This window comes from Chelmon rostratus, chromosome 5 (genome assembly GCF_017976325.1).
Source record: "Chelmon rostratus isolate fCheRos1 chromosome 5, fCheRos1.pri, whole genome shotgun sequence".
In the NCBI taxonomy this organism is placed as follows: domain Eukaryota; kingdom Metazoa; phylum Chordata; class Actinopteri; order Chaetodontiformes; family Chaetodontidae; genus Chelmon; species Chelmon rostratus.
Window position 1 is genome coordinate 11,371,197 of NC_055662.1, and position 19,096 is coordinate 11,390,292.

A 19,096-nucleotide genomic window follows, 5' to 3' on the forward strand; every position below is an offset into this window, starting at 1 on the left:
ACAACTTGAACATGTGTGCAAACAAGGAACTGCAGGCCGACGTATGTGGCCAGTGACGCACACATACCAGCATGCACTCACACACAGTCGCTCACATTGCTCTTGTGCTCAGTCAAGGTGGCTTAGCCTCGAGTCGTGAGCGAGATCGTTATCGTCAGTTACTAGTGGCAACAAAGGACGGTCAGTCGAGTGTGTTAATGCATGCCTGATCCACGGCACTGAGCCAAAGCCCACAGACGGAACAGTACGGCTACTTATGGGAGTCAGACGTGTTCCTGAAAGTCAGAGGCTAGAGGCATCAAGTTTCCACATCGCACTTGCGTAAGCTGCCAGTTGGACCACAATTAGCTCCAAACTAGTTGAAATTTCACAAACTCCAGCACAGTCAAAGTCAAGTCAAATTCAGAGCACAGACAGACTTTCCCCCTTCAGCAGACGAATGTGAGAACAGCCTTCAAGTGTCAAACCCTGCACATGCTGTAGTGTTGACCTTCTGCACAGTGAAGCTCAAACATCCAAGTGAAATGATAAGCAAACTACATTTTTGAGCAGATACATGAAGTAGTAAACTCTCTTTTGCTTCAAAAATTTACATCATGTGTTCTTTGTTGTGAAAAAAAACGTGGCGATGTGGCATTTTGTATAATAACTGACAGCAGGCTAGCCGCAGCCTTCTGGTGTGATATTTAATAGGCACCAGCTAATGCAGGCTGTGGACCAAGTGGCGTTACGCATAACTCAAGGCTCCATTGCCATGGTTTCACTTCCTGTACTCGTGGCATGTCTGCAAGAGGCAGCCTGTCTGCTGGGAGAAAACATTAATCACTTGGATTTCTCCTACACAGCGGGGCAGACTCTCTCTTTGAAGCTCCCTCAAAGGCAGCAAACCCACGTAACAAAGACTCAGAGCAGATCAAGGGGATTTAAACTACACATCTTTCGATATCATCTAAATGGCCTCAGCTCTTTTAACATTGACACAGCTTTGCATTTTACTCGATCTGCAATCTAATTTGAATTCTCAGGTCCCAACTTTCTAAGAGTTTCTCTTCAGCAACTTTTAGATGCTACAGTTACACCACATCCTTAAACTGTTGGATGGCCTTTCACTGCTCGTTCAAAGCTGGCTCCTGAGGTTAAAGGCTCATGCGTCAGCCTGTGTCAGCCAGCAATTACACAGTCTGCTTAAACATGATCACAGAGCACAGACAGACAGGCATGCACACACATACGCAAGCTCAGAACAGTAATTCCTTTTTGAAATTTCATCTTCCACGAGTTTTCATCAGGACCACCTACGCTCAGTAAACAATAAACATCTCTCGGCTGTCACAGCTTGCAGTGTCTGTTGTAATACTGAACACTCCTGCAGAGACCAGGTGTAAGATTCATAGATAAATAGTGCTGCTGTCAGGTGAAAGCTTTGTACTGTATGTAAGCTTTTTGGAAACTTAAAAGAGACGCAACATTTTGCGTTATAAGCAAGACCAAGAGTCCACAGTGATGCTAGCTGCTCTGTGACGCTATACTTGGGCACAGTGGTGCTTTGAGCTAAACGCTAACATTGGAATGCTAACATGCTCATAACGACAATGCTAACAAGCAGACGTTTAGCAGGTATGTTTACAGTGATCACAATCTGTTCTGGGTGTTAGGATGCTAACATTTGCTAATTAGCGCTGGAGTAAAGCTGAAGCTGATGGGAATGTCAGTAGTTTTGCAGGTATTTGGTTTTTTAACTCAGCAACAGCTACAAATAGCTTCCTTTGAAAAACGTTTGCCTTAGTCATAAAACGTGAACAGATATTACATTTACTTTATATTGCAATAAAGATAATGTGGTCAATAAAAAGTCACAACCTAGCTAACATGTGGGACAGTCATGGTCCACCTCCACCTGCACCTTCTGTGTACTAAACATTTAAGTACACACACACTTAACTAAATTATATACATTTTAGTATTATTTATTATTAGTACATTTCATTGGTATATTTTATTGTTTACTGTTTATATACATTTTAGTATATTTTATTCTGTTGGTACATTTCACTGGTATATTTTATTGTTTATTGTTTAGTATATTTTTATTGTCTTAGTAATTTTCATTCTGGTATATTTTTAATTGCATTTACAAATATTTTTATTGCATGTTGGTTTATTTTATTCTAGTATCTAAATTTTATTTTAGAATCTTTCTTATCTTTCTTATTATCTTGTTTCTAACATGGGGGTTGCAATGCAAATTTCATTGACAGGTCATGCTCAATGACAAAGAAATCTTGAATCTTGAATCTTCAGACAGGAGACCAGCACACTTTCACTCACAGCAGGTGGTCTCCCTCAGTGGCCTCAGCTGTAAAGGTGTAATATGTGTGTACTTGAAGCAAATGCTAGACGGCTATTTTGGTCAGCAGTGAAGACAGCCTTTAGCCTAGCTTGTGTGACACTGTGACAAGTTACTTTGAACTTGGGCTTAATGACATTTGTCGCAGTGACAGGAAAATCCAATGAGTCACTAGTTTCTGCCCTCCTCTGTGGACCTGTGGACACAATATTTGGGCAGAAAATTCAAGTGTGTGCGTGACTTTCTGAACAGAGTAGGAACCCCGGAACTGTTTGAGCAGTGATAAGAGTGTGTCTACATGTACAAGAGTCAGCTGCAGGGCATTTATCAGTAGGACAAAGGGCTAACTGAGGGAACATGCAGGAGGAGGAAGACACAATAAAGGAACTGATAAAAGCATGTCATGTAGCCATTACAGCTTCTACATTTGTCATGTGATAGCAGACTTCCTGAAGTATCAGTGACTGTACCTAAAATACAAGAGTAATGACCCACTTTCCATCGTCAAAAATAAGTCACGAGAGATTACGAAGAACAAATGATCATATAGTTGTTTGCAAGTGAAATTGCAGGAAAACTACTGCAAAAGCACCATAAGGTCTTAACTTCACAAGCCCCGATGTCTCAGTTCAAAGTTGATTTTACCACAGCTCGGCTGATTTATGTAATCATTTCGAGGTCCAGCTTATGGTTGCACAACTTTTCACCACTAAGCAAACACTTCTCCTCTGTTCCCATCCACGCAGCCACATTCACTCTCGTAACTACACAAGCATGAGGAGCCTGCTGCTGGTAAACTGGAGAGTAAATATTGAATTTTCCTGCCGGCGGCTCGGCCGTTGCGCTTTTGATAAGATGTGGCAGAAAGAACACGAGGCCTCAAGATCGGGGCACCTACACGGCTTCACCTGAATCTGAATCCTCAAGCAGAAAACTGCGTGTTCTGTCATGTTTAAGTGACCATGTTTTCTTTTCTACACTTTCAAAGAAATTATTACCGGAGACGTTTTACTTCTGCTGTTTGTAATGGTGGAGTTTACACATACATACATACATAGATGCCTAATTTCATGTTGTGTTACCATGTCCTTTCTTCTTTCTTCTCCTACCACACTCAAGTTATAGTTCCTCTTTAATGTGAAGTATTTTCTGTTGTTTGTTCTTCCTAAATGCATCTATTCACTGTGTATTTCACTAGTACTGTTGGACTGTGCTCTGCTTCTAGATTAGTAAAAGAAGTTTCAGATCCAAGATCATCAGGAGCTTTTTCTCTTTGTGCATGTGCACTCCAAATACGATCACGTTCAGTGAAGTGGTTTCAGATTCTGGACTCCGTAGCAGCTAAAAGTCAGGCATATAGTATGGCTGGGATGGACAGTGCCATGGTCACAGCCACACTCTATTCTGCCACCAGCAGACCAGCCTTGCAATAGCAGCTGTTTTTTAACACAAGAGTCCTCCCACACAGGTGACTCAATGTCAACCCAGTTTTTGCTCACATCTTGCATCATTCATGACTGGACTTGCTGGGAAATCTGCGTATAGTTGACAGCAAAGATGCACAAGTTGAATCAGAGGGGCCATCCCTAAATACTTAAATCAAAGATTTAAGATATCCTGAACTTTTAGCCCAGAGCCACATCCCAAAAAGCACTGGATCCTACATTTCCCATAACGCAACTCTATAGCATCTTTCATTACTCAACATCTCCAGTTTGTGACACAGAATTTCTGCCAAAACTGAGATCACTCGTCATCATTCCGACATCATCAGTGTGATCAGTAAACTGATCTTCATGTGTTTAGTTGGTGGAGTTCCCCTTTAATGTGTGAGCAATCGGCTGTATTTGTATCCATTTTGAGGCCATAGACGTCAAAGATAGCCAAATAGTGAGAGAATAATATGAAACCCTAAACTTTTGGTTACTAGCTTGTAATCATAGTCCCTTCGTAATTTAGACACAACTCATTAAACGTCTGTCTTTTGGAACAGAAATATTTTTTAACCATTTTACACCAGCATGCCCATGCTCTCTGCAGATTCTTCTTCAAGCTTCAAACCCACTTGAAATCCACTGACTGGTAGCTATATTTATTATTAGCACTTTTGTTTGGTATCTTCCACTTTACTTGGTCTAGACTTTGCACCCTGAGGAATGAGCCCGAGTGAGAAGTTCAAATGAAAGAATACTTCTTCCCCCTTGTGTTTCCCTCGGCTGCCCTGCACCCCACCATCCCCCCTGCCCAGGGCTAAGCCAGGGGTGTGGGGGTGGGTTGAGCTCAGCTTCCAAACTGTGTGGCATTCCTGAAATGAGTGCGAGCTCGCTGCTGAACCCGTTCCCAATCCCACCCCTCCTCTTCCAGGCAAGACATGTTCTCCTTTCACTCTGTGCTGCTCCACAACCACCACTGAGACACACACATACACACACACACACACACACACTGAAGCAGATTTGCCCTGCCCCATGTTACATGAAAAAAAATACAGTATATGTTACCATAAATGGATAAGCAGGACTAGAAGTTACTGGAAGTCGTTTTCGAAAGCAGTAGTTAAATTAACTCATATTAGCAGAAGGTCTGCTTGTTTTAATCGTCATGATGAATGACGAAGCATGTCACAAGACTTGATTTCAGTAATGTTCACTTCAAATTTCTCTAAAATGCTGACCGAGGCTACGATTAGCAGTGCATCTTATTGAACAGGCAGAGTTGAGGTTCAGCCTCTTTTCTTCACAACCCAATCAGGAGGAAAGTCGGGGGATAAAGGTCGCTGTGAATGTTTGGCTGGGTTCAAGAGCACCACAGAGTGTCGGTATATTAGATTGTTTTTCCATTATTATATTGGCTTGTTTATGTAATCTGTGGCTTGTACCCTTGGAGAAAAACAGATATACTGTATTTTACATAGGGGCCTGTTATATTTTCATGCAAATGACTGTTTTACTGTGCGACAGTGATTTAGGATACAGAAGCATCATCACCACAAAATGCAAGTAAGAATATGTAACGTGGCGTTTATTGCAAAAAAAATAAAATAAAATAAAATAATAATAATTGCCAAGTAGCACTAAAGATTCTACCAAAATAAAACAAAAAATCTTGTGAGTTATCAGTGGAGACTCATACTGACATGTGTTCAGGCATTTGCTTGCTCTTTGTAACAATTTACTGTTGATTCTCTCAACAAAGCAAAGAACGGAAAGGCACCAGCCCAACTTCCCCTTTACTGTGTGTGCCTGTATTCTGTGTGTATCCCTACCGGTTCACATGTGACCATGTGCTTACAGGTAACAGTCTTGGACCTTTAATCTACACATTCCTTTTCTTTGGGTAATTTTATTTACCTATAAAATAAGAATGATTACATCTTCTAACTTCAAGTCAATAGTGAACAGGCTGAAATGCAAAATAACTACTCCTACTTATCACGTTTACTCATCACTTGTTGCCCAGTTACTTTGACAGACTAATTTAGACTATTTCAGCCCTGAGCTCACATCTAATTTACAACCCTGGTGTGTGTGTGCTCTCTCTTTTCTACTTGTCCGTGGCACTCTTGATGAGTGTGGTTCACCTGGTGTTTGAGGCTCAGGGTGGTACTGTAGGGGCAGAGTGACCTTTGAACACAGCCAGGCATCATACTCCTCTGTGGACATCTGGACCACATGCTCTGTGACAATCTGACAGATCAAAGGAGCGATGCAGGAGGTATAGTAGAAACAGACATGGACAGAAACAGACAGATGAGAATGTGTGTTGATATGTCATACAGAAAAAAGTAAGCAATAAAGCACAAATATACAACTGAAACTGGAGAACACAGAGCCATTGATGTAGGAAATAATAGAAAAAAAAACAAAGGATAACATCCTTTCCTAGCAACTAACCAAATTATACTATGGTGCCCCAAACCCCAACTAAATTTTCCCCTAATGACACTCATACACTAGTAATCCCAGACATCCCCCAACCCAGCCCACCCTGGTGTCCCGTGCTGAGCCCAAAATGGAAACCAAGGCAATTTATCATCAGTCTGTTTGATTCAGTTCAGATCTTTAGAAAGGGACGCTGCCACATACTGTGGCCAGCCCATGGCCAACCCCCCCCCCCCCCCACCGACCCTCTGAGTGAGTGAGCAGTCAGTGAGCCAACTCTACTGCCCTTCAGTATCATTTATCAGTCGGCTTCCTGTCATTACACCTCCAGCTATCTGCTCTGGAGTCTGTGAGGGATGTATTGCCCCTCATTTCTGACCGGTTGGGGCGTGTTCAGAGGGTCTGGAGTCTGTTAGTCGGTTCAACCCTAATTGATGGTTTGGTGGGAGTTTACTGTCGGGCTTACAGTTTGGGGGAAGATCAGAGGAGTTAAATAAAATCCCACAATTGAATCTCTTATTTGCATGCTACCCAACTGCAATGATCTCATTCAAACTTGCCACAATACCAGTTGTCATTATTGTTGAATTATCATTTGTTGCAGAAATTGCTGGATGATCGTTAAAATGTCAGCCAATTTTCAGTAGCCTGCTTTGTAAATTGTGATATGAGGCCCTTCATGTACCTGGATGGCCACACGCAGCTCAGGCAGTCAGAGCTCCCATGGCTCGAGACCCCCCAGCTCCTTCAGGAAGAGCTGAGGTCAAACCCTGAGCGTCTGCCGCTCTGCAAAACCCCTCAGCTTCTCCAGCACCCGGCTCACCGTTTGCTCCGTGCACACCTCTTTAGGAAGGTTGCTCAGCAGAGTGGACAGCCTGGATAACACGACAGAGCACAGCAGCACAAGTGTCAGCACCGCTGATAACATCATGCTACACCACATCAGAATATGGTGTTTATTAGCTCTAATTTAGCACACATGCATACCGCATGTGCATGCAGTTCCACAGATGTGTGCAAACACAAACCTGACCCCCGGCCCAATAAACCCCCTCATCCCCTCAGACTCCACATTCCACTCTAGATAATGTCTTCAACAGGCTGCATACCACATATTGTTGCTGTGGTTGTTTTTATTGTTGCTGGTTGGAGCTTCTGTCTCTTGAGGCATGCATGTCACATGATGAGGAAGGCCATGGGGTTCAGTCACATGACACAGCACTCGGTACCTCTCGAGACCACTGTTCAGCCTCTCCCTGTGCAGGAAAAGAAAATTGCATTGGCAGAATGAAAGAAAAGGAATTGGAAGAACCTGAGAGAGCACACGTTATCTTTACTCAGCCTGTGGATGTGGTTTATACAATATTGGCACACTGACTATATTTGACTTACATTTAAATGTGTATTAAGCACACTGACTGATATGACAGAGTAAACAGTAAGTAGTAGTACCTGTCTGAGGGATGTTAAGGGTGTTTACCTTCAGAGCCAAACGAAAGCAAAGGCTAAGAGAGTGGGTTAAAGTCTATAACATAATAAAAAAACAACATAAAACATCATCTAGTCAATTAAAATATGATTCAGTTGTTATGACAACTGAGAGGCAAGTCATATATTCCAATCATAACAATCAGGAAGTTGAATGTCATCAGATAATCAATCTAAATCAGGTAGCAGGACACATTCTGAGTATTGATTCCCAGAGCCAACCCCTAAACAGAAACATTCCTCTGAAATTAAAGGGAATAGTCTGATATTTTAGGAATTAGGCATTCGCTTTTTCAGCAAGAGTCAGATGAGGAGCTACCACCCTCATATGAAGCTACAGCCAGCAGCCTGTTACATTATTTTTACTTATCTTAAAGATTAGAAGCGGGGGAAAACAGACTTCGTCAGAAGGTATGGATTTACATGGAATAAGCAAACAAGATATAGTGTGATTTAGATTTGCTAGAGGGAAGTATCTTTATTTCACATTTGGGCAGAGCCAGCCCCCCGCCGTTTCCAGTCTTTATGCTACGATAATCCGCTGCTAGCTAGCTTCGTATTTAGTGAACAGACATGAGAGCGACATCAGTCTTCTCAGCAAGGAAGTTGAACTGCTGGGGAGCAGAGGGAGGTGGGAGGTGGGAGATGAATTCTCTGAGACACGCTGTATTAACTGGCAGGTAATCATCGTGCTGGTACTTGAGTGATAGTACCATTAAGAAGCAACTGTTGGGAATTTGTTGGGACTGGATGTTTGCCAGACCTGGCTTTGAGCTCCAGGACGTCGATGTAGCCTCTAGCCATCTCCTCAACCCTTTCGTCAGAGGCTGCTTTCAGCTCACGTAGCCTTGTGGCCTTGTTGTTGATTCGATGGTTGATGGCTAATGGGGGCTTGTCAGGACAGCTGAATGGAGAAAACACAGAGACAAACAATATTTATTGTTGTGTTCATAGATTTAAAGTCATGGTTATGCTCTATAGTGTGTCTTTGTGTCAGCTTTTGAAAAAATCAGCCACAAGCAGACAAAAAAAAGTTCATTGCATACAAAATGCAAACAATTATACAATTTATACAGATTATAATGTGCTAAAACTGGAGGACTATGTATAAAAACACTGTGACTCTTACACTGTTCAGTCAGTATGGATGGAAGTGTATGTATATAGAAAATAACGAAAAGTACTGCCTGTTATCATTATTGTATCTTTATTTCTTGAACAAACCTTTCAAACATTAATATAAAAAGGATATGATAGAATACTATGTTTTGACAGACACAATGAACCAAAACCAGCGTCCCAAACAAAAATGTTGGGACGCTGCATAAAACATAAATAAACAGAATGTGAATTTGCCAATCCTTTTTAAATATTCTCAAAAAGACAAAAATTTAATGTTTGACCTCATCAACTTCATTGATTTTTGGAAATATCTGCTTATTCGGAACTTGAAGTTGAGACAGGAGCAACAAAAGACTGGGAAAGTTGTGGACTGCTCCAAAAACACCTGTTTGGATCATTCCACAGGTAAACAGGCTCATTGGTAACAGGTGATAGTATCATGTTTGGGTATGAAAGGAGCATCCTGGAAAGGCTCCATCATTCACAGGGGAGGATGGAGCGAGATTCACCACTTTGTGAACACATGGTTGTGTGAAGAATATTACTACATGGGCTCAGGAACACTTTGTAAAGCTGTTGTCGATAAACACGGTTTGGTTTGAAATGATTGTATTCTGTTTTTAATGACATGTTACACGGCGCCCCCAACTTTTTTGAATCAGGGTTGTTCTGTTTGCCCTTCGCTGACATATATGAATTATGGGTGCGGTTGCAATTGCACCCTTTGGGCCTAAAAGTCTTTGCAGGCTTGGAGCCAGTTTGGTCGTCCTCTGGCATAGAAGATGCGTCTTGGACTCAGGCGCTGTCAAACTGGAACAGGGGACGGTTAAAAACAAGTAAGACTTGTTTATAGAGTCTGTTAAAACGGGGATGGGTCAAATGGGCTTAAAGCGTCACGCCTATTAACACTGAGATTGGATACTACAGTATATATGCTGAGATATTTCTGTCAGATACAGAATAAACCTGTCTGGGCCTTGTTTCCCAAAAGCACCTAAAGGCTAAAATAATCTTAGTTCCATTTTAAGTCTGCAGGCTTAGATCATATTAGCTTTAAGATGCTGTGGCTAAATAGGGCCCATATTTTGTTGCTTTTTAGTGGTAGTATTTAGTAAGACTGGATCTAATGGAGCCATTTGTTGTTGGTTTTCTGTTAAAAACGTAGCGATTAACACTTTCACGTGTGTTCCAATGATCTTGGGGTTCTTTCGAGATGTTTTATGTGAATTCGCACCCCAAAATATCCATCTGACAATGAATTCACGAAGGCTAATTGTTAGATTTGTCATGGTGTCTCTTGGAGTGTTCAAATTCAAAGTCAAATGTCGATGCAAACCATGTCGGCACAAACTCATACAGAAAGCTCCACTACTGAGAGAAAACAGTCATCTGGCACATGTAATCAGTCACTGAATGGTTGTAATCATGTTGGCAAACCTTTAACAGTCAAAGTAAATATCAGGTAGAAGAAAGCACCAAAGAAATGTCTCTGATAACATTTTATAACATGCCCTTTTGTCCCCTCATCCACAACACAATTCTACTGACGCTTAACCCCAAATTCCTGACATAGCCTTTCAGATCACTGCCTTCAAGGCTGCGAATAGACCAGAGGAGGAATAAGATGAAGGGGGCTAAAAATAGAAACACAAATTGAAGGGCTGTCACCACAGAGCTGGTGAGAAGAGTACAGTTGACCTCACACAGTCACTCCAGGGTCACAGGAATATTGCCCTGGCGACAATGGCCTGGACTTTTGTCCTCTTTATGATGCACTGCTGTTGATATAGGAAATAAAGCTATTGCTTTTTTTTAAATAGTTACAGCAAGTGCATAAATCATTATAGGAGCACAGTCGTGAGGAACAACAGTAGCCAGGGGTAGAATTTAAGGATTTATGACAGTGGTAATGACACCAGATTGTAATCTTTATACCGTGGTTATCTTACAGGCTGCTGAAATACATGAGAAGGTCATGAGATGGAGGGCTACAAAAATGTAGATTTGCAGAAAGAACTTATATGTCTGCTACGCTTCTGTTTTGTGGAAGTCGGCTCTCTTTCTGCTTCACATCTGAGAGGATGCATAAAATAATATATTTTATTGTCTCAATATTCAGACCAATATAATGTATTGGACAATGTATTACAGTAATGGATAACCTCTTAGGTCACCTGGTATACCTGCTGTACCAAGGGTCAGTTCATAAAAGGAAGCAGCTTTTAGTTTTCATGCTCCTAGATTTTCATCAGAGCTGTAGTTTAATGTGAGTCTCATAAGAATCCAAACGTATGAGTAGTATAGCATTATGTAAGAGGTTGCAGATATATAATTTATGGAAATAGAAATTGGCTGTAAAGTAAAAAAAAAAAATAGATTGGAGTTTGCACAAGTATTACTGCTTTGCATGTATTTCCACAAAGCAAAACAAAGTCATACTAAGTTGTTTTCATATTTAAGCTCATAGCTCCCCCCAGTGTTCACATATTGTTACTACATCATCAAATTCACTGAGAAGTTCACCACTGAGGCAGCAGCTAGTAGTTCATACGTAGATGTCACACACAGTGATGACAGAATAAATCTTCATGAAGCTTGCTAAGCTTACTGAGGGTATAAAGCATTCATTAAAATGTTAAATACCAGCCTAAATGATTCTACTTCTCTATGAACTGTGACAAAATTAATCACAGTGTGGCAAATCAGAGAGATGAGGCACTTATTAAAATGTATAGCATGATTTCTCATGAGGAACAGCTATAAAAACCTGCAGCCAAAACTGTAATAGCCAATAACTTTTGCAAATTGGCTGGCTTTAGATTGAATAAATAGAGTTCTTATTTTAATTATCCCAAATGAATATGCGGGATTAACTATCTGTACTGCTAAAAAAAACTACTGGGGGAAGCATTGAAATGCAAAGATAAATCTCCTAATTATTCAAAGTTTTACAATTCCTTTTTTCATCAAAGAGTTTGAAAAACTACTTTTTTTCCCCCTCAAACTAAAGAACTCCGCTTTCAACTTCATTTACCAGGCAAAACAATGCAGTGTGGGCAGAGCTGCACATCTCCAGTGGCCAATTTCTGGATTTGAGACATAACTCTGGGGATTAGCCTGAACAGCAGTTAATTGCTTTAAACCAATGACGCTGAATTAATCCTTTGATTTTTGGACTCCTTTTATGATCAGGGAGGGAGGGAGGGAGAAAGAGGAAAAAAGTGAGAAAGAGAGAGTAATAGAGGGGAAAAAGAAGAAACAACAACCCGACAATAGCTCAGGCAGCGACAGCAAGCTGAACAGTCTTTCATCAGGAGGTAATGATATGAAACCTGTAATCTACAGGAGGCGGTGCTGGTGGGAGAGATCAGATGACTAATAACACCATGCTCTGAAGCCTGAAGCAGTGCATAGGAAGGCTGAGCCCTGGCACAAAAGCTCTGATCATCCAGCTGAGTGGTGTATCGAACAGGCCCAGCTCTTACTTTGGTTTCCATTTTAGACTCAGCAGGTGGTGGGTACGTGTGTGTGTGTGTGAGCATGTTGTGGGGACATAAATCTGTATACATAGTCACACTGTGGGGACAAAACACAAGGCCCCATAAAGTAAATTATGAAATTTAAGGGTGAAGACTAAGGGTAAGTCTCCAGGAAATGAATGTAGGGCTATGTAATGTTTCCAAAAGTGATGAAAACACGACTGTGTGTGTGTGTGTGTGTGTGTGTGTGTGTGTGTGTGTGTGTGCGTGCGTGGGTGTTTGAGTATGTGTGTGATCATGAGGTTGCACAGGGAATTCGTGTGCCATCATATTTGGAATAAAATGACTTTTTAAGGCTTTGTTACCATTAGTTCATATCAAATAGCTGTTTCTATGGCAACAGAGCTCAGTTTTGTGTGACTACGTGTGTTTCTGTAAACAATTATTTTTCTATCTTCACAGTGAGTGTGTTTTGGCTGGTGCTTTTGTTCCTCTAGGTCCAGTTCAGTTTTCTATTGTATTGGTGTGGGAGTGAGTTTAGGTTCTCCTTTAAAATAGAAGTTGTGACATTGTCTTTTTGACATAAAAAGTCAAAGTGCTTTTTATATTTTCATAAACACTTTATCATTTTGTGTTCTTTTTTTTTTGCACTCCATTGTCCGGCTCATCTGAGGATGATTAAAATGACACTTTAAATGTTAGTTAGCCTTATTATTAGTCTTAGCATTTAGGGAACAAATACAATCCTTATGAGCGTAGAAAAACAAGCATTGAATTGATGATGCATGTAATGCTGCATTAACGTGCCTTTCACTCATGTCTCAGCAAAGTGACAGGGAAATAAGCGAAGAAAGAAATCTGACTGGCCACTCCAAGCGCCCATTATCCTAAAGTATGATTGGCTATCTGCCCAGTGAGAGGCAAGATCTTGGGTTGAACCAAGCATTTGACAAGTAGTTTTGAATTTGCATAGTTTGCCCACTTTTTGAGGTACAATTTCATCTTGGGGACTTACAGAATTAAGCATTATTCATATTTGTACTATATGGTACCACTATGTTGCATTATGATTGGTAGGACTGTTTATCTTTTAAATAAAAAAATTACACACAGGAATGTAAGAAACTGCAAGATACTGTAATGTTAGTAACTAAAGTGGATGTGACAAAGGGTAAATTAATGCTATAGTGTGTGTGTGTGAGTGTGAGTGTGAGTGTGTGTGAGTGTGTGTGTATGTGTCCCACTCCTGCATGAGCCAATGCCCCATTTGGGCCGTCCCTGTCTGTTTGGACTGCCACTGCATTAAGAAGTGACTCAAATACCTCCATTTATGTGTCTCATATTCAGACATTCATTCAACATTTGTTGCCAGCATGCAAAGTAAAATTTTCTTGTCTTACATATCCTCCATCTATATGTAAGCCTAGAGACCCATTTTGACTATTACGTTACTCTTTGAGATGTTTGCACTGTTTGTATGAGCTTGGATTTTTCATCCAGGTCAGTTAATAGTAAGAGTACTGAGAGTTGGGATGGGGGGCTCCTGGACACTCTGTGTCCTCCCCAGCACCTGGGACCAGACAGGACACCCTGCTGCCCACAGTGGTGGAGGCGCGGGCCGAAACAGAGGCCACAGTGGCGAAAGGAAGATTTCCTGTGGGTGTTAAGGTGAGCAGAGGGGCTGCGAGGGCGCCTGGGATGAGCTCTCTGAGGCTTATGGAGGGGAAAAGGGAAGAAGAGGAAAGGTAGTTTGCAAGTAAATATTCATGAAGGACAGCTCCATCAGTTTAGAGTATCACCTACACACAGAAGCACACGCACACGATGGACAAACCATTGTTTGTTGTGGTCACAAGTGCAACAGAATTTCAACCCATAGAGGTCAGTACAACAAAGCTTTTCTGCCATACAAGATTAGAGTGGAGCCCCTTCTTTAACCCTCACCTAATAATCCAATCCTAAACTTTAAACTGGGTCCTAATCGTCAATTTAAAGGCAAATCCACCGTTAAATAATATGATGATGTGAGGTAATTTTGTGCAATGTTGGATGGATTTTATGTCAGGTTAATCTTGATTCTGTTATTTTAATTCGATTTTAAATGTCAAAAGAATTAAAATTTAAACAGTACATTCTTGGAGTAATAGTATTTAGTGATTAAGTGTCATTTTTTGCTTCTGGTGTATCCACTTTATCTCAACATGCATCATTTCCTGAGGCCAGTCATTTCCTACATTTTCAAGGTTGCCTTTTGAAACCCCCACATGAGAATGGCCATTAATTCACTGCTTTCAAAGCCAGACATCAATCATGTACAGTGTAGCTAGCCATACGAACATGTGTCAATAAAGACTACCACACCCTTTAATCAAAACACAACATCTCCAATGGCCGTCTCACATTTTCAACTATTGAGGCTACTGTCAACAGAGAAATTGAACAGCCTTTTTCCTCTGTGTGTAACTGTTGAATGTGAACACAGGATGGAGGCCCTGGGCACTAGCTCTGAGGCACTGACTGAAATCTGGCTGTAACTACTGATGGTTTAGATCTTTGAAAGTTTTGTTTGTTCCATCAAGCTCCATTTTTGCCATGAGAGAAATGTCTCAGCGTGATATCTAGCCATCTGTGTCGGGCCAGTTATTCATAAGGAAGAGTCAAGCAGACCAACCAAGAATAAAAATAGCAGAAACGGTGAAACGCTCCTATAATAATGGCTGGTTTTAAATGAGAAGTCCAAAGCAAAGTCTTTTGCTCCTTGTGGAGACGTTTGATCCTCATAAGTGCAGAAATATGCAAGCGCACACACAGACGAGCTGACAGGCAGCAGCTTGTCTGTGTGTGCGCACACATACAAGGTAGAAGCATCTCTCAACTCAAGACGACATATGAGCAACAGAAAGGAGCCAGACACGTCTCTCCCTCCCTCCTCTCCCCCCCATGCCCTTCCCCTCTCCCCCGCCTGTCTGTCAGAGAAGACCCAGGCCGTAAGTGTGTGTGACGCTCCCATCAGCCTAATTATCAGGGTGGAAGGAAGCACAACACGTCAGCAACAGCAGCAAAAGCTCTCCAAACGTCCTCTACTGCCACACACTGTCGTCCCCTGAGGAGTAAGTGTGTGCATGTGTGTGTAAGTGTGTGTGCGTGTCAAGATGCTTTCTGCTTATTGAGACAGTCTGTGGGTGTAAACATACATGTTTGACTGCGCCTATGCATCCAGATTTAAGGTTTAGTCTATTAAGTGCAGTGCTCAAGCATGAGTGAGTAAATGCGTCTGACTTTTCCTTTTTCCCACGTGTGTCTGTGTTTGTGTGTGCGCACCTGCGAATGTAGGCGTCACAGTGCAGGATTTCTCTCTTTCTGCTGAGCGTGGCAGGTAGAGGACTTTGAAAGATAAGTTCTGGGCAAACTCCAACCTTCTGCTGAGATCAGTTTGTCCAGAACTCACAAGGGCAGATGGAGAAAATGAATATCCTTTGTGGCCAAAAGTAAGTAGACGGCTGAAAATTACAACCATATGTGATTGCTGAGTATCTTACTCCATAACCATGGCCATTAATGTGCTGCTGTAACAGAGATTTGCGACCAGAGCACCATCAAGGTCAACACTGATGCTGGGCGATAAAGCCTTGCCATCTTCCCTGTCTGTCGGCGTTCCAGTTCATATTTAAGGCGTTGGACGGGGTTGAGGTCAGGGTTGTTGCCAGCCATTGGTAGAACACCATTTCTTTATGGACCTCACTTTGTGTACTGGGGCATTGTTGAAGAAGGAAATGTATTGTTTAAAGTATCATTGCATGCTGGAGCATGGCTGACGATACTCTTTGTTTTTGCTCTTGTCAACAAATCCCATGAAAAGATTTTAAGCAAACCTATTCTCTGGCACTCAGCTCCAAGCCCACTGGATGACAGTATAAACCTTTAAAAACAAGTCATAAATACATTATATACATGTCTTAAAAAAAAGAAAAAGCGAAAAAAAGAGCTAATCACTTATTTTAAATTACCAGGGCACTGTTGGTTATAACGTATTTGTTGGCAGCCACTTCAGTGCTCCAGCGGCTCCAGCAGCCGGATGGAGAACTCGGTCTTCAGCCAAAAAACTACAGTGCCTGTGTACATGGTAACGAATGAATGCGTGTTTTATTAGTTTTTGGACAACAATGGAGCTCTATTACAGAGAAATAAGATGTGTCAGGCTTTGTTGTTAGTAGGATCAGTTCACTGTTGGTTTTGGTCATTTCATGGGATTTAGCAACAGTCATGAAAACAGAATACCTCCAAATTTGCTTCCTTAAATTGGAACTTAGGGTCCTCGGCCAAAACGTGAAAAAACGCTCCATAGCAACAGTACACAGTATGTGGACTGGGGTGTTTTTAAATAATTCATAAAATAATTATTAAAATGAAAAAAAATAAATTAGAGAGAGGAATACCTTGGTTGAAACAAGCTGCTCCCGTTTGTTCTCAATGGCTCTCTCTTTTTTCTGCGTCTTTATTGTGGTCCTGCCTTGGCCAGGGTCTCTGCGAATGGAAAATAATAGCTGCTGTTGTGATACATTCATCACTCCGGTGACCTTCTGCGACACGCCACAAGTCAGAATCGCCCTTCCAGGCAGAGACAGCTCGAGAGTTGCTCCGGCCATTATCAAAATCATAATTCATCTTATCGTAAAAACTGCGCAGTGTTTTAGATTGATGCCCGACATCAGAGCTGCCCGCCTGGTGGAGGGCCCAGCAGTGTCGTAACCTTGTGATAATGTTTCATTTCATCCTCTCCTTGTCTTCCTGTACAGTAATACCTCAACTGGATCATTTGGCCCATAAAGCTTAAGACTTTCTGGGAAATTGGATTTGAAGCTGAATGAAGGCCCTGGAGGCTGTAACATGATGACGAGTGGGTACAAAAAACCCCCTCTTTGTAGCTCTTTTCCTTTCCTTCCGTTCCTTCCTTTTCTTTTTCATTCTTCGATCAATTATTCAAGGCTTACAGTGGTGTGCAATAGTATTCCCGTACCAGATTCTACAAGGAGCCATTGTGACTGAGCGCCGTGCAGCCGCCTTTAAGCTTTATGAATTCATCTATTTTCACAGCCCAGGTCACTTGCAGATAGATCATGAACATCATCATAGATCAATATCGAGGCAAGACAAAAAGAAATGTGAAGAGGGAAGAGCTACATGTAAGGAATTAAAGCAGACTACAAATGTGTAATCCTGTGGGTTAAACATTCATTAAAGTTCAAGCACCACACAGCTGCATCTTCTGCACTTTCTCTCCATTTCCTCACTGTGGACTCCCTGTGGTGGGTCAGTACCACAGGAGCTGAAACCTGGGGGGGGGGGGGCAAAGATGGAAGAATGCAATCTCCTCGCTAAGCCTGGACCCCCTCCGGAGCTTTGGACTTCATATTTCATCCAGCACTGTCAGCTCGTGCCTGCAGCACCTGATCACCACCACCCTTCATCGCTGGCTCTCTACAGTACAGATGCAATGTCTCTCCAGGTGGCTCGCTTAAAAACTGTGTGGATTTGACAAAAATTACTCGTCTGTCAGCACGCAGAGGTCAGCGGTGTAATGAGCCGATCGCTGATGGATATGTCACTCATGCTGTTGCGTTTTAGCCTCTGGACTGGGGCTCGGGGCAGTGTGCTCGCTCTTTAATAAAAAATGACAGTTAATGTATTATGTATGGAGATTTTTGAGAGCACGAGTTAGGATGTCACAATCCTAACGCTGCAGGTGCTTTTGTGTCTCATTGCTCAATGTGAATGCATCATTATCCTGTCAGACGTGAACAATGTCTAATAATTGAGGGATTATTAATTCATAAACATGTAAGTTACACAAGTTAGGTTTGAACAAATACCAACAGAAAACACATTCAGGAGAAAAACATTTCAGATGCACCTTTGTGGCCCTCAGTACAAAGAAATCGTGAAACATGGTGAACTGTTTCACAGCAGGTGCATTGGGAACATTTTCCATTGGTGTCAATTAAAAAAATGTTACATTTTATTTGGGCAGTTAGAGCAAATCATCTATGGGTTTTAAACAGGAGCATGGGCTGATTAGGTGTATTTTTGATCTTGCCTTAGGCAGCTTTGAAAGGCAACTTCTTATTCACGTATTCGCTTTAACTGACCACTGGGCAGCTGTGTGTGGTAAGAACCTTCGACCCCAGAATAACTTACTTGGGGTCCCAGCAGGCGGTGAGGGGGCTGACTCTGCTGGAGCGATCCAGAGTTAAGGCCTCCAGCAGCCAGTTCAGACAGCAGAGCTGGCGGTAAATGACCTTCCTGCAACAATACACAAATCTCAACATCTATGTGTCCGAAGGATCCATAAAAATGGCTTGACTACAATTCCAACTCCATAAGATACAGCAAGCACAACACTAACACATTTCTACAATCCCATTTAAATCTAGGCTTAAAAAAAGGCATTTTTGTACCACTTTTTACCATTCTGCTTTTCTTAGCTTCAAATATAGATGTATTAAACACGGCTATTTGAAAATAAAGACACATTTTCTATTAATAGTAGTATTCAACACATGGATTATAAAAAAGTAGAATTTAGGCTATTAGATTTTTGCCTTTATGTGACAGTGTGGAGAGACAGGAGTAGAGGAGCGGGGTATGACGTTGCACTGCCAAAGTAACTGTTTCCAAACTTAAATCCAGTCAAGTCATGTCACTAAACTGTCTGACCTCAAGAGGTCAAAGGTCAACATGTAGCATTTGAAAGGCACACATCCCACGCACATGTTGCTTGG

General features: G+C 41.7%; 1 protein-coding gene across 1 annotated transcript in view; it reads right to left on the reverse strand.

The window, feature by feature from the left end:
• Positions 1–4,482: 4,482 nt before the first annotated feature.
• LOC121606200 (coiled-coil domain-containing protein 60-like) overlaps positions 4,483–19,096 on the reverse strand; it is a 31,001-nt gene continuing 16,387 nt past the window's right edge. The window contains 9 exon segments of the mRNA XM_041936394.1: positions 4,483–4,496; positions 5,928–6,033; positions 6,914–7,103; positions 7,338–7,484; positions 8,480–8,620; positions 13,839–13,960; positions 13,962–14,030; positions 16,754–16,841; positions 18,513–18,617. Coding sequence (XP_041792328.1) covers positions 4,483–4,496; positions 5,928–6,033; positions 6,914–7,103; positions 7,338–7,484; positions 8,480–8,620; positions 13,839–13,960; positions 13,962–14,030; positions 16,754–16,841; positions 18,513–18,617 — 982 coding nt within the window.